At 43.7% G+C, this 25,243-nt stretch overlaps 1 protein-coding gene and 1 long non-coding RNA gene across 2 annotated transcripts in view; both read right to left on the bottom strand.

Moving 5' to 3' along the window:
* The window catches only part of LOC102463361 (uncharacterized), a 42,491-nt gene extending 23,700 nt beyond the window's left edge, over window positions 1–18,791 (bottom strand). Inside the window, exon 1 of the long non-coding RNA XR_012901097.2 lies at window positions 18,330–18,791. This is a non-coding gene — a long non-coding RNA (uncharacterized LOC102463361). The remainder of the gene's footprint in view (window positions 1–18,329) is intronic.
* A 2,290-nt stretch (window positions 18,792–21,081) lies between these two features.
* DGKB (diacylglycerol kinase beta) overlaps window positions 21,082–25,243 on the bottom strand; it is a 492,141-nt gene continuing 487,979 nt past the window's right edge. Inside the window, exon 25 of the mRNA XM_075922292.2 lies at window positions 21,082–23,577. Coding sequence (XP_075778407.1) covers window positions 23,470–23,577 — 108 coding nt within the window. The 3' untranslated portion in view covers window positions 21,082–23,469. The remainder of the gene's footprint in view (window positions 23,578–25,243) is intronic.

The raw sequence follows: 25,243 nt of genomic DNA, 5'->3' as shown, positions 1-25,243 counted from the left end.
TATTTACTGTATTTATTGGAAATACTACAGGTGTTTTTGAATTAGTAGGAACATTATAGTTCTAGGGCCAGTCCTTCAGGGGATATAAATCAGTGTAGCTCTGCTGACTTCAATTGAGCTATGCCTCTTTACCTCACATGAGAATATGGCCCAAGCGCCTTGGCCACATGCCCATCTTAAATAATTACCATCTGCTTCCCTAAAATACCCTCTGCAGTATCTGTTGAATATACTATTCATCTCCTTTTCCCACCTTAAACTCTAGTACAATGTTGCTAACCTGTGTTGAATATTTTCCATGTTTCACTCCAGTGGAGCCCGAATTCCTTATTGTATTGTTTGTGTAATAATTTAAAGCTGTTTGAGATATTTCATAATGAAATGTGATGCATAATGATATTATAAATCAAATCAACGTGACTGTTCAAAAAATGTGATTATCTAGGTTAAGTGATCATAATGTTAAAGATGGTAGAAAAACAGTAGGATTTTCTCTGGCTTTAGAGAAACTGCTAAGCACAGCTGTCTCCCTCCAAGCTGAGCTGCGTGTGAATGTGTATGGTAGCACTCTGCAAATATTTAGCTTCTTTTTTACGCTAATGTCAAAACACCCATGCATAATTCTAGAAATTATGCATCACTTACAATGTCCAACATATATTTCACATCTTATTTCAGCTGAAGTCTAATATTCCTCCAGAGTGGCTTGTTTTGGGCTACACTCATAAGAGGGATACTTACTTTTATTTAAAAAAAAAATAAAAAAAAATAAACACCAACACTTTTTTCTTTATTCATAAACTTGCTCTTGAAAGTGATCTCAAAAGTCAGCTGAAGTTAATAGCAGTGAGATCATGTAGCTATAGAGGGGTTTGCTATCATGCTGATATTACTCTTCAGTAATATCTCTCACACATAATTTTAATATTTTTTGCTTTTGCACTAAACACAGTTTTTCCACTGAAATAAACTTTAGGTATTATGGACAAAAAGGAAAGGACTATATTATGCAATTTTTTAAATCTTTCAGCTATTAGTACAGTAGGTATGTACAGCTCCATCTTTGTCTTCTAGATCTCTACCCTTATGCTATGTTTACTTGAAAGCCTGTAGAGCAGCAGGGGTCTCAAAACCACAGCCCTTGGGCCATTAATGGGCTGGAGTATATTTGCAATCTGGCCCAGGAAACCCAGCAGCCTGGGGAAAGGGTGCTGCTGCCTCTCTCCCAAACCCTGTCTCTTCCCCCCCCCCCCCGCCGCCCGCCCGCCCGCCTGCCCTCTTGGCCCCCTGCACTCTTCTGGTGGCAGAAGCCATCCGGAAGTGAAGCTCCCCTGGTGTGTGTAGTTGCTCTGCTTCCCCACAGCTATGACTTTGAGACCCCTGATGTTGAGTACAGGCACTACAGAACACAGAGAAAGTAGGCTTTGCCCACACTCACTCTTGCAGTTTGTAGCTGTACATGTCAGTGGGAGGTTCCAGCAGTGGGGAGCCAGCTGAGAAAGATGTGAGGAATGGCTGAGGAGGCAGGAAAAAGGTCCAGCAGCTGCAAGCTGCCAACCCCTTTCCCAGCTGCCTCCTTTCTGCCAGTCTTTCTAGGCAGACTCCCCCTCCCCCCCCCATGCCAGAGCCTCCCCTAACTGCTGGTGGCTTTCACTGTGGCAAGGAAAGGCTCTGACAGTGGAGAGGCTGGGGGACACTACCGTTTTAAAAATAGCAGCATGGATGTGGGAGGCCCCTTGTGGGCATGCAGAATACTGTATAGGGCAGGGCTACTCACCTTTGGAACTTCGGGGGCCACAATGATACAGCACATGCTGAGAGCTGCAACTGGAGGCTGTGTCCAGACTCAGGGTTTTTTTCGGGAAAAGTAGCCTTTTTCCGAAAAAACTTCACCTGCGTCTAGACTGCAGCCGCGTTCTTTCGAAATTAAATCGAAAGAACGCGGCTTTTCTTTCGACGGCGGTAAACCTCATTTCACGAGGAAGAACGCCTTCTTTCGAAAGTGCTTCTTTCGAAAGAAGGCGTTCTTGAATGTAAATAGGGCTTCTTCGAAAGAGAGCATCCAGACTCACTGGGTGCTTTCTTTCGAAAAAGCGGCTTGCTCTTTCGAAAGTTCCGCGTGCAGTCTAGACGCTCTCTTTTGAAAGAGGCTTGCAGTCTAGACATAGCCTAAGTGTGGTTACATATACATGCAAAAATATATGCAAATAGCTTCTTTCACACTGAAAGGGGCATAATTACAAAGCACTTCCCACAATGCCCCAGCGTTCCTCCCTCGGGGCTAGAAACACCTACACCCTCTACCCGGTCTGTTCTAGCCAGCCCACCCTCTTGCGTCTTTCAGGGTTCACCCCACCTGGGAGACGCCTCACTGTTGTGGAGCGTGTTCCCAGTGGAGACCATGTTCAAAGGATCCCACCCGTGGTCCATGTGTGGAGTCCTGTGTAAACCCAAACTACCCTGCGGGCCGTAAACAAACGGGCCGCAGGCTGCATGTGGCCCACAGGCCGCGTGTTGAGTAGCCCTGGTATAGGGTATACAGCCCGGGGAGAATGCTGGCACATAGATCATCGAGGGCAGCAAGTTATATCTGCCCATGGACAGCAAACTTTGGAGCCATTCTGCCTGACACCCCCTGCAGTTTAAAAAGCCTGCAGGCTCCTATCACCATCATTGGCAGTGCAGCATATGTACAGCTGCCAGCGTGTCTCCATGTGCTGTCACCGGTCCCAAGTTCCCCTGCAGCCAATGACAGTTGCGGGACAGGGGGGCAGTTGCTGTGGGCAGCAGCACTTGGAGACCTTCTGCCCAGGAGCTGTTACCGGAGGGGGGGTTCCCCAGGTAAGTGCTGTAATTTCCCTTCCCTCTCCTCATACTCCTGTTTGCACCCAAACTCCCTCACAGAGCCTTCACTCTCACTTCCTCCCATACCCAAATGCCTTGTTAGAGTCTTAGGCAGGTCAGAGGGAGGGACCTGTTCTGGGCACCACCAAAAATTCTACAAACCTGCCACCCCTACTACTCACCTGAGCCATGTGTCACCGTGCTACTTATGCGGATGCCAGCTGGCATGCAGTGTCTATATTCTATCTGCTACCTAAGTGTAGCTGTAGCCTTAGTTAGACCTCCAATCTAGCAATGCACTCAGCCTTAGTTAGACCTCCAATCTAGCAATGCATTCCTAGACATAATGCCTCTATAATGTAAATAGAAATAAAATAGTTTTGGTCAGTTAAAGTAAATGGATGTAGATCTGAATACGCACTGGGAGCAGAACTTTTGATTCTGGAGGCACCATTTTTAAAAGTAATTGGTTTTCTGACCATAATTGCACTTTAATGTAGTGGGTGCTACCTGCATCTGCTATAAACAATATCTCATACACCCGCTAATACAGAGTATGATCTATTTTTAATGTTTTGGGTTTGACTTTCTCGCTTAAAGGAAGTTATACCAGAGTGTGTTACTCTCAGGCACCATAAAATGATGTACTTCATAAGTAATAGATTTTGCATATTAAAGGATCCTTAGTCCTTAGGCCGACAAAAGCCCCTGTGATTTGAATGAGAATTTTGCCTGAGTAAGGACTGAGAATCAGATTCTCATACATATTCAGGTACCTAACTCCAATTGAAAGCAGTGAGTGAAGTGCCTAAGTGACTCTGGACCTGCCACCCCGCCTCCTGCCATCCCAACTCTATTGCTCCCATTTGCCATTACAAGATACCTTTAAGCTCGTATGCTACTGTAATAGCTCTCTTGTGAAACTATAAAGCAGTGTGAGGTTTTTTATGCATTATGCCACTTTAGTAATAAAATAAATGTGAATTTGGCTTTCTGGCACTTAGAAGAAGAAGAAAAATTCACTTTGAACTCTAAATTATTTATGACACTCAAAGAGACACTTGGTAAATAACAGGAAAGCGTGAGAAATCAAATGACGATTGTGGAATTTGGTTTTGTCTTGCCATCTTTAACCATTGCATTCCCACAACAGGTCCCATGAATCAACTGTCTTTTGGCCACTTCTCCTGAAGGAATTAGAAATCAGCAGAAATAAATGAAGCTGTCTGGAAGTGACAGCTACAAAGGGAAACCCACGGGGGGGAAAAAAGTGCTCCTGTGAGCAGATGATAAAGCAGATGCTGTAAAACAACGGGGGGGTAGCGCCATTGCTTCTTCAGAATTGATGATCGTTTGATAAACAGCCAGTCATGCTCCTGGAAAATCCTGTCCATCAGTGCATATCAGTACAAATTAATGATGACATGTCCTGATTAAACTTGCTGTGCTGTGAAATCCATTGCATTATCTGCATGGCAGTAAATGAACAAATGCTCACAGAAAAAAAATCCCCCACACATCTCAGGTTAGGGCCAGAGTCCCAACTGCCTGTGGTGAAGTAGGTGTTTAACTGGCAAAATAAATTGTGCACGGAAGGTTTTATAGGCAAGAACTTTTGTTTTTAATATCAAGAACTCCTTAAACTTTGCATCACCAACAACAAATACTCTGACAGTATCATCTCTGTACTATTACAGTAGGTCAAATTCAGAGGTCTTGACTCAAGTATTTTTCTCATTCATCAACAGAGCAAAGAGTCAATAAGCCTGAATCTGGTCTCATGCAGGTGAGGCTCAAATGAAGAGTAGTTGATATAATTGGAGTACAAAACTGGTGAGAGATCACACTTTTGCCCAGTGAGAAGTTTGCATAAAAACTTTTGGTATGTCTACACAGCAGGACTAAAGTCAATTGAAACGATGAAACATCAGCTTCATCACTTGCGTCGCTTAAGTCAAAATAGCTTAATTCATCTTTTGGCGTTGTCTACACAGCAGGAAGTCAAAGGAAGAACATTCTTCCTTCAACTTCTCTTACTCCTCGTGAAATGAGGGTACCATGAGTTGGAGTAAAAAGTCCTCCAGCTCAACATTATTTCAAAATAAAGGCTTGTAGTGTAGATGAGCACTATGTTATTTCAGAATATTATCAGTTATTCCGAAATAACACTGCTGTGTAGCTGTACCCTAAGTCAATGTGGAGTTAAGATCTCAAAACTTAACTGAATAGGATTAATTTAGAGTAACCATGGAACACCAATAAACATAGGGAGGAATAGCCAAAGAGATACTCATGCCAAGCAAAGAGTTTCATATTTTTATTAAGACACAGTCCTCTCTGAAGTCTTCAGTTCAGGGGAAGAGTTAAGTTGTATTTGTTTAGGCTTTAAGATTATGTCTACACTGGCAGTTATAGCACTTCTCACAGAGCACTGCATGGAAACTGATGTGTGTTAATGCTGCTCCTTGTGATGGTTGAGCATGTCCACATTAGCAACTCTTGAAACAACACAGAGAGCAGAGCATTGTAGTAGCTCTCCCACCGTGTGACTAACTGCTTTGGGAACGGTTTGCAAAATGCTGCATGGGACAGTCAGCATCACAGGATGTGGGTTTCCCAATCCCATTGCTTTATAGTCACATACTACTACTTTTCAATAGAAGTCAGGAGATGAGGGAAGAGTGTGACAGGGAGTGTGTGTGGGTATTGGGGGTAGAGAGGAGACAGTGTGGATTGGGAGATATCAGCATGCTGTCTTATAAATTCAGATCGTTATAGGAAACAACCCCTCCTGAGGCAGGCAGAGGGGAAACCTTGACATCTCAGCCCTCTTGCCTCCCTCCCCAGCTCTTTGCACAGTAATTTTTCTCTCACACACTCAGATGCCTACCTCTGTGTTCAACAGCATGAGCTGTGTGTCCCGGAGCAAATCAGCAGAGCATGAAGGCTGTCTGAAACAGAGCTCTGAAAGGGGATATGCACAGGCCCGTAAGGCGCACAGATGAGTTCAAAACAAGGAGCAGAGGGGGCTTGAGGGATTATGGGCCATTTTTGGAGGCCAGTCAGAAAGCAGCAAACAAATCAGGTATCCACATTTGGCCTCCCCAGTAGTTGTAGCCAGAGCGTAGCAAGCTCCATGCTTCTCTCTGAAGTAATTTGCCTAGAACGTAGCAACTGCTGAGTGTGTGCACTAAGCGACTTGCCAGTGTGGACACCTTGGGAGTTGATTTACTGCGCAGTAACTTGCCGGTGTAGACTTAGCCTGATTTGATCAAGCCTTTTCTTCATCTAAACAGTGGGAACAATTATTCTGAGCTCCTTTGTAAAATGCTTTGAGCTCTATCGATGAAAAGCATTATCTGAAACTATTATTATTTTTAAATGAAATCCACAAATGTTACAGTATTTCAAGTCTCAGAAAGATATCCATCTTGATCTGTATCTGCAAAAACAATACGGAGTCCTGTGGAACCTTAAAAACAAACAGGTTTATTTAGGCATAAGCTTTCATGTGTAAAAACTATTTCATCAGATGCATTAGAGTGGAAATTACAGAGGCAGGGATATATATAGATATCGATATAGATGGAGTTATTTATCAAGTGTAGGACCAGTGTTAATGAGGCCAAGTCAGTCAGGGTGGATGTGGCTCACTCCCAGCAACAGTTGGGGAGATGTGAGTTATCAAGAGGAAAAAATTGCCTTTGTAGTGAGATAACCATTCTAAATCCTTATTTAGTCCTAATTTGATCATGTTAAATTTGCAAATGAATTGCAACTCTGTTTTTTTCTCTTTGTAATCTGGTTCTGAAGTTTTTTGTAAAGGATAGCAACTTTTAAATTCACTACTGAATATCCAGTGAGGTTAAAGTGTTCTCCTACTGGTTTTTGTATTTTAAATTTTTTAATATTACCTTTCTTGATAACATCAAGCAAGGGGGAGAGGTAGATACACTGGAGAGTAGGAATAGGGTCCAGAGTGACCTAGACAAATTGGAGGACTGGGCCAAAAGAAATCTGATGAGGTTCAACAAGGACAAGTGCAGAATCCTGCACTTGGGACAGAAGAATAAGCACTGTTTTAGGCTAGGGACCAACTGGCTAAGCACCAGTTCTGCAGAAAAGGACCTGGGGATTACAGTGGATGAGAAGCTGAATAGTGTGCCCTTGTAGCCAAGAAGGTTACTGGCACATTGGGGTACAGTAGTAGGAGCATTGCCAGCAGATTTAGTGAAGTGATTATTCCTGTTTATTCGGCACTGATAAGGCCACATCTGGAGTACTGTATCCAATTCTGGGTCCCCCCATTATAGAAAGGATGTGGACACATTGGAGTGAGACCAGCAGAGAGCAATAAAAATGATTAGAGGGCTGGAGCACATGACTTATGAGGAAAAGCTGAGGGATTTGGGCTTATTTAGTCTACAAAAGAGAAGAGTGAGGGGGGATTTGACAGCAGCCTTCAACTTCCTGAAGGGAGGTTCCAAAGAGAAAAGACAGAGGCTGTTCTCAGTAGTGATGGATGGCAAAATGAGGAGCAATGGTCTCAAGTTGCAGTGTGGGATGTCTAGGTTGGATATTAGGAAAAACTATTTCACTAGGAGGGTGGTGAAGCACTGGAATGGGTTACCTAGGGAGGTGGTAGAATATCCATCCCTAGAACTTTTAAGTCTCAGCTTGACAAAGCCCTGGCTGGGTTGATTTAATTGGGATTGGTCCTGCTTTGGGCAGGGGGATGGACTCGATGACCTCCTGAAGTCTCTTCCAGCCCTAGGATTCTATGATTCTAACGGATTGGGATTCACTGGGGGGGCAGGAGACACAGTGGTGGGACCAGGAGAGGAGCTCATTCATGGGGCTACCAGTTGGTGCTGAGCCCCCACTAATTATTTTTCATGGGTGCTTCAGCCCCAGATTACCCACGGAGTTGACGTTCATAAAAAAGCCCTAGTCCAGCTTGGGAAGGTTTCCCGGAACTCAGGCACTGTGGAGTGCAGCCATCAGGCTGCCTTCTGATGACCCCTTCACAAGCTGTGTCAGAGGGGCTTGTCAGGAGCAGCAGATAGTGGTGTGGAGGTCCCAGGTGGTACAGCTGACCATAGAGAGCCTAAGCCATGCATGGGCCACTGCTCTTAGAGCAACCCAAGATCTTGTAGGCACAGAGAAGGTTTGAAGCCACCATAGCCCTTCCTTCCGCCTGCTGCATGTACTTTGTTGTACCTCTTAGCAGCACAACACAGAATCTCACCTCTAGCCCTCAGACTCTCCTAGCTACAGAAATGCAAGGCTGTGAATAAAGCCAGCGCCAATGGTTTTTCCCCTTCCACGTGGGCTTCAACCTAATTTTTCATTATTTCTGAAATACAAGTTTTAATTAAAACCACCCTCTATTCAATGCGCAGCACTTCAGCTCTGTTGCAAATAACATATTAATTTCCCCTGACTCCAAGTAATCTTACTCTGTTTTATCCTGTTAACATCATGTCCTGGCAAAAACCAATGGGAAATAACAGGTGTTAGTGAAAGAAACAACAGAGGCAGCTTATTGGGAGTTACAACAAACTTTGCTCCTTGTTCTTTGTCCCCATTTTTAATATTTTTTTTTATTCTTGCAAACACCTTCCTTCTCCAATCCTGGCTTGTGCCTTATACATACAAATCCCTGGCGAAGAACCAGAGCCACACTGCCTCAGAATATTCCCCATATGGGAGCACAACTTTTACTATAGCTGCAAAAGGAGGCAGCCCGTGTTCCCTTCTAGAACTGCCTGCTACTGTGGAGGTCAAGCTAGAGGTGCCTCTTTGCCATACCTTCTGAGGTGCCAGGCCTCACTCAGTCATAAGCTCTCACCCTTCATGGGGGCAACACGGTGAGATGAGACTCCTTGCACCTGTCACCTATCGACACCTGTCAGCCAATAGCAGAACCATTAAAATTAATTGCTTCGCCATCCAGTTATGTTGGAGCTAAGCTTTTTTTGACGGGTTTTTTGAGCCTGTGCATTGTGCTGTGTCAGGTGTACAGTATCCTGGAGTACATCTGCTCACCCTTGGCAGGAAAGCAACTGGCATTCTCCTTGCCAGAGGTCAGATACCCCATCTGGGGCACAGAAGGCATGAGTGGAGCATGAGCTGGCTTTGCCCTACCCTTCAAATTTAGGGAAGCAATGGATGCTGCTGGCTCTGGGCTCTTGCTTGGGATTTTAAGAAGGGCATAGTGTTGGCCAAGCTCTTTTGCTTCTTGTTCCAGTGAAAGCTTATATCGAGTTTTATCACTGACTTAGTAAAAGAGCAGAATTCGAAGAACACAGACCTGCATAGCTCCTTCCGATGGCAAGGAGGATGAAAAAGGCTTGGGCAAAATTCCATCCAAAGTTCAACTGGAAAGGAAAACACTCAGAATATCTGAAAACTGCCATCTTAGCAAGGGTGCCAAGGATGTAACCAAGGGCATTCAGAGCTTAAAAGCATGATGACCTATGCATTACAACATGCATTAAGGCCGAGGCTCTGTAGCAAAACTCATAGCCACTGCTAACCGGGGTTCTGAGTGTGAGTGGGGGCGCAAGGTTGGCACAGAAGCTTGGGGTGCAGGAGTGTGAGGGCTCTGCCTGGAGGTCTGGGCGCCAGGGTGGGGCCAGAGATGAGGGGCCCAGGGCTGGGACAGAGGGTTGGAGTGCTGGAGTGTAAGAGGGGTGGCTCTGGGCCCAGGCCATGGCAGGGAAATCTGGGGCCAGGCTGCTGCAGCTGCAGGTGGGGGCTTTAGGTCATCTGAGCCATGGTAGGGGTGCTCCAGATCCCAGCCACCTGGGCTATCGCAGGGTAGGAACATCTGGGCCATGGTAGGGGAGCTCCATGGGTCAGGCTGCCCAGGCCACACTTAGAAGCTCTGTGGCCAGGCCACAGCTGAATTCAGGCAAGGGGAGAGGCACCAGGTTCAGGCCGAGGCACTCTCTCCCTCATTCATTGCAGACTGGCTGCTGGGCTAGGTTGAGGGTGTTGTGGCCCTCCTCCCTGCCTTGGATGAGCACCTTAAGTTCCTGAATGGTATTAACTAGTCAGCAGCGTGGCCAAGTAGCCACCCAGCTTACAGAGAACTTAGGACATAAGAAAGGGATCTGTGGGAAACATCAGCCATTTTTACTCTCTGAAAACTCAATCCATATTATTAAACAAGATTCTTAAGTCCTGGAACTTCATTGCAGCACTAGTAAAAGGGAAAGTTGTAAGTCCCAAGCACTTAGCCAAAGAAATGTTACAGGCAAAGTCAACTAACAAATAAGGATAGTGACTTTTCCCTCATGTGTGGGAAGGATCTGCTGTTCTTTCCTTGGAGAACGTCTGTGGAAAAAACCCAACCTCCTTAGCATAATACATATGATACATATGGTTTACAATACTGTTCTAGCCCACATTATTAATTCACAACCTAATAACCTTGAAATGAATAGTAACTACCAGGAATGTTACTTACACCTCAAGATGTCAGAAACAAAAAGAAATACACTGGTTGTTCAAGGAGGACAAAGAGCAGTCGGAGTGCACATGTAAGTGCTCCGATAAGTGAGAGGCAGTGTTTATATACATAATAATGAACATAAACACGTCTCAAGGAAATCTGCCACCTCAGGCAATGCGTTTTCTGCTGTCCTCCAATCCACTAAAGTTTGCCCCCCTCTGTCATGGCAGCAGGGGTCTATATTTGAGCAAGTGGCAGTGTGATCTAGCCTACAAGATTGTGGCACCACTTGTCATGACAGAGCGGAGGCTGGCCTAAATCTGCAGATGTAGGCAGCTGCCTTGCTTGATGGCAGTCACAGCAACCTCTTAGCCCTAGTCTACACTAGGACTTTATTTCAAAACAACCCCCTTAAGGTCAAATTTATAAGCCGAGTATCCACACTACCAGGTCCGTTATTTAAAAATAAAAGCCTGCTTAATTCAGAATTTGTACTCCTGCTTTTCATCAGGAATAATGCTAATTCCAAAATAGTTATTTCAAAATAGCGGTAGTGTGCATGCACCGGTGCCACTATTTTGAAATAATTGGTTTCTGGAGGCCTCTCTCAGCTGCAGCTATGAGCGCTCTGGCCACACCTGGCGTCTCCACTTCTCTCCTCCTCCTGTGGAGCTCTAAAAGTTCTGGGAAGGGGAGAAAGACTTCTTTCATGTGGCCAGCTTTGCAAGCCCTGTGAGAGAGACCAGGACCCGAAGCAGAGATGAGTGACCCTTGTGCTCCCTCAGATCCTCCGATGGCAGTCAGCACTTCTGCTGCTCCCATGGTTACCACTGTCCAGGGACTCAGGAGAGCTCTGGCCTGGACTGGCACCAAGATCCTGGACCTCATCGAGGTGTGTGGGGAGGAGTCCAACCTCCAGGATCTCCACACTAGGAAAAGGAATGTGGATATTTATGGCTGGATCACCGTCAGCCTGGCCAAGAAAAGGCACACCAGAACCCTTAACTAGTGCTACATGAAAATTAAAGAGGTAGGCAGGCCTACCACAAGGCCAGGAAGCAGAGAGCAATGCGGAGAAGACCAATCCCATGCATTGGAACCTTCTGGGAGGAGAATGGGAACCCATTAGCACACTCTCCTGCAAGCAGTGTCTGCTGCTCACACACACCTCCCCTAGCTCCTCCAGCGGGCAGCGATAGAAGCGCTCTCTCTGTGGGACGCCTCCAGGACCCAGTCTGTTATGGACACAGAAGGAAGCTGAGCTTCCCCAGCCTCCCCTCCCACTGTAGGGTCCTGGCCAGATTGGCACCTTCCCATGACTGCTTGTCCCCAGGCCATGGGTTTTGCGATGCTCCCCGAGATGTCTGTGTTCCTGCTAAAAAGTGCCCACTGTCTAAGGCAACAGATCATCTTGCTCGAAGCACATGGCCATCATCTGAACCAAGACCTTCGGTGTCGGCTCAGAGATTAGGTCTAGGCATCATACACAGTGTCTCCTGGGATGACTGTCCTTATAACTTTTCTTCACAGCTAGGCCAGATGCAAGCTTTGCCTCACTGAGCGGGATCTGCAGGCGGAAACATACCCGGGAGGAACTCATGTGGGAGTAGATGGCCTCCCTGCAATCCCTTGTCCAGGGACTTGAAGATGAGCACCAGGAGTGGGCTGCCGACTGGGAGGAACTCTGGGGTGACTGGGAGCAGAGAAAGGCGGCTTGAGACCAGCTAACATGCCAGCACGAGGCCATGTGCTCCTCTCTCACTTTGGTGATGGAGTGCATGGCCTTGTACATGGAGTGGGCCACCAGTCAGCTCCCTGCCCCTCCATGGCTTCCCCTCCAAAGGTCCCCAAGGGGCGACTGGGTCCCCAGAACACAGGACAATGGGACTTTTAGGGCAGCCGAAGCTTCCAGACCACCTGGAGGTAAGCGCCACTTCCAGCCCCATCCCTGAGCCTCCTTCCCCCATTCTAGGTTCTTTTCCCAGTCCCTCCCCTGTAGTGTGTCCCCCCAGTAGAATCTTGTGTTTACACAAAATATGTCTTTATTGTTTGCTCTGTATGGGGGAGGGGGAAATGGGAATGGAGGGCAAGGGAAGGGGGGGGAGGAGAGGAATGAAAGGCATACACAGGGAATACAGGAGAGCCATGCGGGAGAGTCTTAGAATTGGTTGTGACGGCGCGTTGGGGGTCCCCCGTCTCCTGCACCCCGAAATGGCACAAACAGACTGCACCAGCCGGTGGAATAGAGGAAGTTTATTGCCTCTCCAGGATACAGCACAGCACAGATGTAATCTGGTCACAGAGCTGGGCTAGGATGCCTCAGGCCCCCTTGAGATGGGGGGAGACTGGGCCCCTAAACTCCAGCCCCTCTCCCTAGGCTGTCTCCTCCATGCTCCCAGACAGCAACTAACTAACACTCTTCCAGCCCTGCCTCCCAGCCAGGGCAGCATTCCACTCCATGGGGGGTGTCTGGCCATACTGGTTTGCATAGTGACTCATCCTGTTTTGCTGGGTCGTGGTACCCACGGCAGCCAGTGGGGGTTACCCCAGAGCCAGCAGCATAGAAACCAGCCAGGTACCCCCACTACGTCACATTGGTCTTGCATGAAAGTCTCCTTCAAGGCCTCTCTGATGAGCAGGGCTTGACAAATGGTGGCGAAAGCCGCTCGCCAGCCCTGCACTGCGTATGCGCAAGAGCCACATTGCGCATGTGCGCGCCACAGGTAAACGGGGCGTGTGGCTGAAATCTACTCGCCACGGGCCAAGATGGAGGGTACATGCACCCTACTGATTAGTTGGGCAGAATTTACATCTACTGCACATTAGTACTTAGTGCAGAGGGGAATGGTGATACTTCAGCCTTCTGTGGTGTTTCTTATATTGCCACTGCCACACATATTACAGGGTTCTTGGGCCCGTATTGTACTGCACTAGTCACGTTTTAAAAAGTGCATATCTTGTAGGAGTCACTAGGGTCACTGTCCTGCCAAATGGACACAGAGTGACAGTCATTAAACAAGCATCTACCAACCAATGCCGCAATATACTTGACATAGCAAAGTATTTCTACATATGAATTAATAGTTGTATCTGGTTTTGACACTTTTAGCAATTTTTTATCCTTCTAGGTTCTTATACACTTTTGTGTGTGAATGATCAAAGTTGAACAGTCATCCAGGGTTCTAACATTTCTTTTGTTTTTTCTTGTGTTGAACTATTACTCTTCTTTGTTTGCCCCCAGACATTCTATTATGCCTTGACTTGTTAAAAGCCATGGTTATTGCTTTGATTAGTTCTATAATATTAGGTGTTTCTTTAGTCAAACCAAGAGGGAACAATTGATAAGATATATTCTTTGTCCAAAGAATATACCTTTGTCCAAATGCCGTAAGATATATTCTTTGGCCAAAATTCAGACTGCAGCCTAAGAGAAAACTATAAATTATTTCACACGGACTAGTAGCTGAACTCTGTGTCAGAAAAATCAGTTGTGTCCAATATAACAATAGGATCCCCATCAGAGGGAAAAGAGACTTGTCTTGAATTAGGTAGATGTAGCATTTACTCAGGGAGCCATTAACCTCACTCCAGCCCAGTCATCTACTGTAGCAAGATATTAAATACAGGGCTACTGAATGGCTTTGACCACTTTTCTAAAGCGATGATGATTCTAGATGGTCATTCTAACATTGCACAGTGTAATGATACAGCCATTGGAAAAGAAACGAGAAGAAAAAGTAAGCAACCATACAAATCTGTGACCACCCTTAAGCGAATGGACACACACTAGCAATCAAGAAGTAGGAACTCATTAATTCACACAACAGGCCCACAAAGCACTGGAGTTTATACAGTTCTGATGCCAGGAGAGTAGTAACTGCTCAGATTCACTTGCAACCTCAGCAGCATTCAAACATAGAGGGGAAGGGAAGCAATTTCCTTTGCCAATGATGCTCATTGCCTGCTCATTGGACTTACAATATATATGAGCAGGTTGCTACCGCTGATACTATTCACACCTTAGTTTTTCTCTTCTACTGTCTGAGTGTAAGTGGGATAGAATGACAGCCTACAGACTGAGGTCTTCTACCAAACAGGTGGAACCCGACTGGTAGCAATAGTGATGCCACTAGGGTGGGAACAGAGATGGGTGAAGCCTCCCTCTGCTTACATCGTATTTGGTAAAATGTCGTGCCCTGGCTGGTAATGCTGCTGCAGCCCAAGAGCAGCCAAGAGCCACCCCTATTGGTCTCCTCCTTCTGTCCATAGAGATTGGCAGCAGCAGAACAGGCCTGGCTGTTATTGTTGCAGGCCAGTGGAGGTGCTGCTGGCTCTGCAGGGCTACCTGCATGCTGCCAAGGGTGGGAGGGGATGCTGACTCTGGAGATGCCAGTAGCAGGAGGAGTGGTGGGTTAGATCACAGAATTCCCCTTGGGATTGCCCCCCAATTTTGCTGATTATGCCACTGATGCCTGCCTTCCTGCCCTCTGGGGCTCCCTGTCCTGCTGGGCCAGAAGCTCTGATCTTCCCCCAGGCAAGGCACAGAGTTGTGGTTACTGACTCTGCAGAGCTGTGCAGACACTGACCCAGTACTTCTCCGGGAGGGATCAGCTATAAGGGCTCAGCACCCAGAAAACCAACCCCAAAGTGAGGCCAAATTAATCCATCTTACTTAGTAAAAGTTTTACACAGAGAAAGCTCATAAGGGCTGTCCTCTTTATCAAAGAAAGAGAGACATGCAGGCTGTATCTACACTGGCATGAATTTCCAGAAATGCTTAAAACGGAATACTATTCCGTTTTCAGTTTTTCCGGAAAAGGAGCGTCTACATTGGCAGGCTACTTTTCTGGAAAAGCCCTTTTTCCGGAAAAGCGTCTGTGGCCAATGTAGACGCGCTTTTCCAGAAAAGAGCCCCGATCGCCATTTTCACGATCGGGGCTTTTTTCGGGAAAAGACTACGGGGCTGTCTACACTGGCCTTTTTCCGGAACAGTGTTCCGGAATAAGGACTTATGCCCAAGCGGGAGCAGAATAGTTTTTCCGGAATAGCGGCTGATTTTGTACAGTAGAGCATCGTTGCTTTTTCGGAAATTCAAGGGCTAGTGTGGACAGCTCGCAGCTTATTCCGGAAAAGCGGCTGATTTTCCGGAATAAGTGGCCCAGTGTAGACACAGCCTCACAGTGGTTGGTTCACCCCGGGAACAATTATTTACATTGGGCATGATAGTAAACAAAAATGTTTTTATTAAGTATAAAAAGTGGGATTTAAGCAGTTGCAAGTGAAAACTGTCAGATCAAAGTGAGTTACTAAGTTAAAATAAACACAAAATGCCAGATAGTCTAATCCACTAAAACATGATACATGCAAATTCTACCTTAAACGGTTATTCTAATAACCTCTTTCACAAGACAGATAAGCAGCTTCCAAGCTTGGGTCCAATCCTTCCCCTGTTCAGTCTTAGATGTTTCCTTCAGCTATCTTGTGTGGTAAGAGGGGAACAGTCTCTAGGTGTCTGGCAACTGTCCCTACTGTTTGTTTTCCCATCTTATATCCCTTTTGCCCAAGGCAGAAATTCTCTGTGCTCCAGTTCAAACTTTTCTCACCTCAGGTGGAAGAGTACAGGATCCAAAATGGGTTTTAGCATCAGGTGGCCTGGCCACATGACTTTTTAGAATCAACCACAGTACGGGCTTTCAGGAAGAATAAAACCTGAGCTGCTGATTTGATCACCAAGCCATGAAGTTTCAGGGGAGGATAAGTAATGGCCCTCATTAGCACATTTGGAATTATAAACGGAGCCACACTTCAGATTTCTAACTTCATAGACAAGAATGATACATGCACAAAAATAGGATATATAGATTGTAACATAAAACTGACATGTTACAGGAGGGATTTGGTCTGAAGTGTCTTCAGGTTATGATAGAAATGTAGCCGTGTTCGTCTGGGGTAGCTGAAGCAAAATGCAGGACAGTTAGTCTTTAAAGTGCTACATTGTCCTGCATTTTGCTTCAGGTTATACATATTCATAAGCCAATTTTCATAAAGGATGGGGGGCTGTGATGGGGGATACCAAGGAGCTAGCTATGGGGGGGGGGGTACTGCTTCCAGGGAGGCAACTGTGGTAGCCTGGGGGATGGGCATTGCTACATCCAGGACTTTTTCACTGCACAGCACAACCCCATCCAGGAGCCCACACTCTGCCACCATCTCCTGTGTAATGCCTGAGGCTGCATGGGGCACAGTCCAACTGGCTCAGTAGTCCTAGGCATCAAGGTTGCTAATGTGTAGTGGGGGTGATAGCACACAAAAGCACCATCCAGCAATTCAGCTGCCTGTTTAATTGAAACTGAATTGTGCTGCTCTAACAACATGAGTGGTAGGGGTTTTCTCTCTGATTTTTTGTAGAAATAGCAAAATAAATAAATACAAACATACACACATAACAACAATATTTAATCTTATCCTGAGTCATTATTGTAAAGTTCTCCATGGTGCTTCTCAGGTAATCTCTTTGAATCATGAATCAGAGAGAGAACTCAACCTCTGAAATGCCAACAAGAGATTCCAAATGCCTAAAGAGAACAGGCTATTGTCTCCTACCCAGAGCTTCAGGCTGTGGGGCAGTTTGACAAAAGGGAAATGAATGGCAATGGAGAAGTTTCTCTGCCTCAGCTGCTGTTCCTGATGAAAGGAGAAGGTTTGCACACCCGGTTTCTGGCTCTTGCTTGCAATTACTACCCCACAACACACACAATGTTTGTTTAATATTAAACTCCTGGCGCAGAGCTTTATATGTCTTTGGTGTACATGTGTATGAGCCATAACCTCGTTTTCCGTTCTTCAGAACTTTCTGAAACTGGGCTCAAATTTTCCAAGTTTGCTGCCTGAAAGGAAACTGGTTCTCAAGGTTTAAGCAAAAATCACATCCTGGGTTTGGATAGGACAATATGAGAAATACACATTCCCCTGTTATAAAATAGATGATTGGCAACTCTTTTTGAGTAGCCGTACTGTGACTATAGGTAGAAGGTGACAACTCAACAACATGGAGAAATGTCTTTGCATGTTCCAACGATTGCAGATTTTGATTTAGCTGAGAGGCACTAATAGCTCTGCCTCAACTAAGGGGGCCAGCCCATGTTTTCCCTGTAAACCCCACTTGCAGATGTTTAGCACTTGACTGTTAAAGGGCAAGCATAAGGGTTCAAATCCCAGCTCTGACCTATGTTTTACTTCCTCTTAGTTAAGGGCATTGCAGGGCTTTTACCCCATGGAGCTAACATGTGAGTGCAGGCTATAAAAAGGCCTGCTGGCAAGGAGGCATGACTACAGGAAGAGCTCCCTCTGCTTAGAAAAAAAACATCCAGGAAAGGAAAGTTTACCCAGCAAGCAATTGCCAAATGACCACAGGCTGGACAAGATCAGCATTAGTCTCCTCTAGATAAAAAGTTATGTTGCTTGCCTGTCTCCATATCCAAGGTGGTTGTGCCTTAGTTTTCCCATTCCTGCATCTTCTTTTATTTTTATTTTTTGCTCCTGTTGTTGATTCAGAGCATTTGGCTTTTTGGCTCTCCAGCCAAGGCAAGAGTCCTCATCTTTTAGGGTAACTCACAGGGCTGGATTAAGACCTTTAGAGGCCCTAAACACTGAAAAGATTATGGTCCCCCCTTCCCCCATATGTAATTCAAAATAAAAACAATACTATACCGTAAAATCTTTTTTTTTTTTTTTTTTTTTTTGTGTGTGTCCCTGCTTTGCTGGTGCCCTAAGCACGTGTTTAGTCTGCCTATTGGGTAATCCCTGGTAACACAATATCCAAAAGTAAGCAAAACTCCTTTGCTTTTAACTGCAAAGAAATTGAACATTCCCAGCTGAAAACCAACCAATGTCACCATTCCACAGTAAACTTTCTGCAATGCCCATCCTGTCTAGGGTCCTTTCCCAGCTTCTTTAACACAGTCCTTCCAGGCTCCTACCCTGATTTTATTTTATTGCCCCTTTGCACAGTCCTCTGTGCTCTTACCTTGTTCTTGCTGTGCAGGTAGTCACTGGTGTTCTTGTACAGACCAGCAAGCTCAGTTCCTCTCCTCCCCCGCAGCTGCTGTCTTTCCCTTTGCACTTTCCAAGAGAGCATGAGGAAGCTCTTTTTGTAGACCTGCTCCTTTCCCAGCCAGCCTTGTTAGCCTGCAATCAAGCACATGCTTGTGCTGGAGACTACAAGCCCCAGAATTCCCTTGGCTTGGGAGAAAGCAAGTCACAGATGAAAGCCAGCACTAAATGTGTGAAATTGACCATAAAAATGTTAACAGCCCACAAGCACTAAATTCTGGATCAGAATATTTTTCCTTGTTCAATTTGCTGTGAAGTGGCTGTATCATTTTTATGCTATCTAATCAGTATTAAATCCAGACATTTACTGATTTAAACAGTTTTTTCACACCAATATATCTGTCAACATCCTTAACTCATACTATGGGTCTACTTGTATTCTGATTTTGAAAAATAGGCAATCATTGTGGATGTATGACTCAAATCATTTCGTATGTCCTCCTCATTCAGAACCTAACTGTCAAGGAAATTTCAGTACTTTGTAGCATATCAGAACCGTAGATCATAGAATCATAGAATCATAGAACTGGAAGAGACCTCAGAAGGTCATCAAGTCCAGCCCCCTGCTCTAGGCAGGATCAATTCCAACTAAATCAACCCGGCCAGGGCTTTGTCAAGCCGAGACTGAAACACCTCTAGGGATGGAGACTCCACTACTTCCCTAGGTAACCCATTCCAGTGCTTCACCACTCTCCTAGTGAAATAGTTTTTCCTAATATCCAACCTGGACCTCTTCCACCACAACTTGAGACGATTGCTCCTTGTTCTGCCATCTGTCACTACTGAGAACAGCCTATCTCCATCCTCTTTGGAACCTCCCTTCAGGAAGTTGAAGGCTGCTATCAAATCCCTCCTCACTCTTTGCTTCTGCAGACTAAACAGACCCAAGTCCCTCAGCCTCTCCTCATAAGTCATATGCTCCAGCCCCCTAATCATTTTGGTTGCCTTCCAATGCATCCACATCCTTTTTGTAGTGGGGGGCCCAGAACTGGACACAATACTCCAGATGTGGCCTCACCAAAGCTGAATAAAGGGGAATAATGTCATCTCTGGATCTGCTGGCAATGCTCCTTTTAATGCAACCTAATATGCCATTAGCCTTCTTGGCTACAAGGGCACACTGTTGACTCATATCCAGCTTCTCATCCACTGTAATCCCCAGGTCCCTTTCTGCAGAACTACTACTTAGCTGGTTGGTCCCCAGCTTGTAACTATGCTTGGGATTCTTCCGTCCCAAGTGCAGGACTCTACACGTGTCCTTGTTGAACCTCATCAGATTTTTTGTGGCCCAATCCTCCAATTTGTCTAAGTCATTCTGGACTCTATCTCTGCCCTTAAGCGTATCTACCTCTCCCCCCAGCTTAGTGGCATCCGCAAACTTGCTGAGGGTGCAATCCATCCCCTCATCCAGGTCATTAATAAAGATATTGAACAAAACCGGTCCTAGAACCGAACCTTGGGGCACTAGAAACCGACCGCCATCCTGACATCGAGCCATTGATCACTACCCGCTGGGCCCGGCCTTCTAGCCATCTTTCTATCCATCTTACCGTCCATTTATCCAAGCCACATTCCCTTAACTTGCTCGCAAGAATATTGTGGGAGACCGTATCAAAAGCCTTGCTAAAGTCAAGGTATATAACATCCACTGACTTTCCCATGTCCACCGAGCCAGTTACCTCATCATAGAAGCTAATCAGATTGGTCAGGCACGACTTGCCCTTTGTGAATCCATGCTGACTATTCCTAATCACTTTCCTCTCATCCAAGTGCCTCAAAATGGATTCCTTAAGGATCCCTTCCATGATTTTTCCAGGAACTGAGGTAAGACTGACCGGCCTATAGTTCCCTGGATCGTCCTTCTTCCCTTTTTTGAAGATGGGCACTACATTTGCCTTTTTCCAATCATCCGGGATTTCTCCCGATCTCCACAAAGATATTTTCAAAGATAATAGCCAAAGGCTCCTCAATGACATTTGCCTCAGTACCCTCGGATGTAACACCCAAGTGCCTAACACTGGGATACAGAGTAACTATAAAATATAAGTAATAATCATGTCACTTCTAATAACTGCATTTATAAAATACAGAACAAGTTAAACACTGGATTAATTCTAGAGGCGCAACTGGTTAATTCTTAATCTCAGTGCTCAGATTGGTTACCTTCTTGCTTTTCACTTTTCACAGAATTCAAACTATATTTCTCCCTACAGACTTATGGTGAAATCCTGCAGTGATTCATCTAACCAAATCCAAGGAAGAAAAGAAGTGAGTAAAGGAAGTAGTGAGTGAATAAAAGATGTCAAGGAGAGGGAGAAGAGATGTTTTTGACTGAACATTGCTTTGAGCGGCTGCAACATTCTAGCAAGTCAATGCCAAATTTGCAAATCCAGTGAGAATATTCAGACAGTCTCACTGCATGTATTTCATATGACGTTAGTTTGCAAATATCATCATGGACTGATTCCTTCCCTGTGCCCACTGAAGTCAATGTGAGTTTTGCCATTGATTTTAATGAATGATCTGTTATATTTATTTCATCAGTGACAATGGAAGTTGTGAGTTAGCCCCTTTAGCACAAATATCATGAGAGAAATCAACTATTCTGATGGAGGAGTGTGGGTGTGAATATATGAGCCCATCTATCCTTCTATATATGAAAAACAGTATATCTGACAGTTACCTATTCACAGGCTATCCAACACTTTAAAAATGCCATACATTGTTAAAAAATAGCCTATGCACCATTTTATTTATTTTTCAGGGATACAGTATTCATGAGATTATCATAGAGGGCACATTATATAATGATATCATTAAACATGTTTTAAACACAAAAAAACTCAATAGCAACCGTAGAAAATTCTATGTCAAGTCATGTGAAAATATTTATTACCTATAACCATAATTTCAGAAAGCCAATGTGCACATTATGCTAGCAAGTATTCTTTATGCAAATATTTTTACCTTGTAATTATGGAATGATGCAGTAATTTCTGCATCAGAATCATTTGTGTGTGAGCGAGTGCAAATAATCTACAAAACAAGTGACGTTCGAATCCTATGTCACTCGACCCAGCAATAGTGAATTATGTCTTAATTTTAAGGAATAATTGTCACCTCATATTTCTAACTGATGCTGAACTTAATTTGCCTCCTAATGTTTACAGAACATTGAGAACAATATTTCATATACATAATCTTCACTAGCAGTACACTGCCTTTTGTTCAGTATCTATTATATACAAAAGAGATGTTGAATACTGATACCGAGGAACCAAATGGTAGCAGCTTTTCTTAAATCCATGCACAGTACCGTGCACAACAGAATGATTAAATGCTATTTGTTTTTTTATTGATAAAAAAAGAGATTGGATAACTCATTGGCACTTTAATGTATTGATAAAGGTGGGAGAAAACTAATGAATCATGCATTTCAAGCAGTTCTCTCCTGTCCTTCCCCCCACCCGCCTGCTGGAATGTTTGAGAACATAAAACATGCAGTGATGAGGTGTAGGTCGTTTTGAACAAAGAACAATGTCAAGGCTGCATAAAAAAAACCATTTTACTTTAGACCCATATTATAAATTTATATGCAATCCTGAAAAAGGTTGCCATTCTTGGATCTAACCATTAGACAGTCTGACAGTGCCATGTGAACCATACACAATAAGACCTCTGCTGCCATTTGGAAGCTGTTAAGAAGTCTCTCAAAGGGCTGAGAAAATGAAGACCTAAACAATTGCTTCTCAAATTATTATAAGAGGAATTGTTTTGATTTCAGTGAGCAGTCACTAAAAAGGGAACAGATAAGAACATGTCCTTTCCTTTAGGAGACTAATCAATCGCATGAGAAAATTAGGGATGTTGCAAATTATAAATAACAAAAAAAAAAATCAGAAACCGTTTTAATTGTGAAGCAGCAAGTTTAGGTGTCAGTCTGTTAATGTATAAAACAAATGAAAGGTGAGTATGTAAATTGTAATTAATAGACTGGCTTTCCTATTCCAGGATTAATTTGGACATTGCCAAGGTAATCAAAGAACTGTAAATTTTCAAAAGTATGTCTGCTCCAGTGTGCATGATTAATTATGCATTAACCCATTTCTCTGAAGCCTCCTTCACTAAATCTATGGTGGGAAATGCAGTTTATTAGGCATGCGGTTTGGTTATTTGTGTGCATACACTCTGCACTATAGACTAATAAACAAGATGATTTAAATTTTGACATATTACAAAGATTTACTGTTGAGTAAAATGTTTTAATGTTTCAACAAACAACACTGTTGGCTAGCTTCACAAGCAGTATTCCATTTATTCTCTGCCTAGCCCTAGCCTGTAGTCCTTGCTCAGACAAACCTGCATTGACTTCCCAAATTGCAAAAACTTACACATGAGTAGTTAGCTGCATGTGAGTAGTACCAGTGATCCAATGAGACTTGTATGTGTGTAAAGTTACTCACATGCATCAGTGTTTGAAAGATGAGTGGTATTAGCAAAGAAAAATATTTTAATACTATTCAGTGAGGTATTGCTGAAGAAAAATATTCACAAAAGTGGCAAGAAATGTTAAGTGTAAAAGGGCAAATTAATGGGATCAGTGAACTCCCAAGCTCTTATGTGATACAGGTCAAATCAGTTGCTGATTGGAAGATGCTTGGGTTCAAGAGGGCAACTACAGAATCTCTGGATTATGATCACTGCATTAGATTAACTACAAATAAAGTCCTACCAAATAAATCAAATTACCCTCCCAGAGCATTTCCTCCTCATGTTCCATGGCAGAATTATCCCTTAAATTAGTAAATGGTAATACATGCAACAAAAATATTCCATATCACTGTATATAAACATCTGCTTTCTTCATGCAAAATGCCTAAAAAAGTGACAATATTTTTTTCTAATAGCATAATTTTACATTAGCTCAGTCACAGAAACTATTATACCAAATTCCAGGATTCTGTGAGTATTCTAAAACTTTTGAAAGATTATCGGCATAAATATTTCAAAGCCCAGCACTGCTAATTTGTTTTCTAAGAACTAAACTCATAGGCTTATTCTTTACTGTGGTTCCTTGTTCTTTTGATGATGGAGGAGAATAGACCAGTTTTTGGAGGAGGTCCCATCAGTATTGGGGCTTGATTCTTGTGGGTAATTTTTATCTGAGGGAGGAAAAGAAAAATAAATACAGTTATCCCTTTAACTAACTCAGCTTCTTTATCATAATTTTACAAATATCCAAAGAGACAACCATTTCAAATCTTAAAATGTAGCTTCTGAACATCTGATTGACCCAGGAATGAAAGGAAGATATGGAAATCAACGAGGCCAACAGCCACTATGAGCCCCGGGTCAAGGCATGGGAGGGCCCTGACTTTATGCCTCTGAAGGGGCAGGGCCTCCAGCAGAAAGGGTGGGGTAGGGGGAAGCCATCATACATCACTGCCTGGAGTGCCCTGCATGGTGCTCTGGTGGCAATTTAAAGGACCTAGGGCTCCAGCTGCCATTGTTGCCACGGTAGCAGCAGAGACAGCTGGGAACCCCGGATCTCTTTGAGACACGGCCCCCAGTTTAATGGCCTCCTTTGCCCTCCTCACACCCACCATCAGTGGACCTGATGGAAAAACGTTTTGTTATGCCTAATATTTGCTTATATCATAATCAAATCCATTTATGGTCAGTTACGACACATACATTTTAATTATGCAGGCAAACTATGTTATTAATCATATATAATAAGAACATGGCAATAAGCTCTTTTACTTCATGAGCATGAGATTTATAACCTGCCCTTTTATCACTACTTGTCACCTGAATATTTTACATATCCACATAGTGAAAAGGAATTCAAAAGCAGGAAAGGACACACTGTATGTTAGGGACACCACAAGCTGGTTTCCCATTATTAAGATATACACTATATCATAGCATGCCTTATTTATTCCCTAATCAGATTTTTCTTCTCTTTTAACATGAGCCATGATACTTAATTTCAAAAGAACCATTAGGAATGAAAGTCAAAAGTTAACATAGAAAAAAAGGTCAAAAATGATGAACTAGCATTCTAATTTGTTAATTAATTGGTAATAGAATAGAATCAAATATTGAAAAGCCTGTTTAAAACACTTTGAAAGACTGCTCTAAAGCTACTCATTTTGATTTCTTTGATATAAAACTACGAATCACCTTAAATGAGACAACCTTAAAGTATATTATGTCTGCAATTTTCTCTAATTCAAGTCTAAATTAGAGAAGACATTTTATGAATGTATGCTATGCTCAGAGCTAATTGAAAGCAATTATCAAAGTGGCATTTTGTCTGTGACTTTAAGATACATTGTAAGATAATAAATGATTCTCATTATGTAATAAAAAGGTCACATCTTGCCTTTGGGCTAGTGACACTAAGAGTTTTTCAAAAGCAATCTGAGACATTTTCTTTAGTGAACTACAACTAATACAAGAACCATCACTTATTAAATATCAGTTGTCACTTGCATCGTATCCACATCAGAAATGGGTATTTTTTTCAAAAGAAACACTGCCTCATTAAAAATGGCAAAAAATCTCTTTCTCTCAAACTGCACACCTGACATTTTCAAGCTAAAATGAATATTCTTCATTTGTCATTCACTAATAGTAATGAAACAAAAATGTACATCACGTGGAAAGGCTAATTAAAATATAGAACAAGCATTTTCTTGGTGGTGGGGGTGGAAATTTACTTTAAAATCTAAAAAGACAGAAACATAAAAATCTCAATGGGGTGAAGGGGCTTGTTTAACTCTAGGAATTTTATCTTTCTCTTCACACCTTTGTTCCACCTCA

Source organism: Pelodiscus sinensis, chromosome 2, assembly GCF_052426305.1.
Source record: "Pelodiscus sinensis isolate ZL-2025 chromosome 2, ASM5242630v1, whole genome shotgun sequence".
Taxonomy (NCBI): Eukaryota; Metazoa; Chordata; order Testudines; family Trionychidae; genus Pelodiscus; species Pelodiscus sinensis.
Note: the sequence above shows the minus strand (reverse complement) of the source record. Positions and strands in the feature narration are given on the sequence as shown.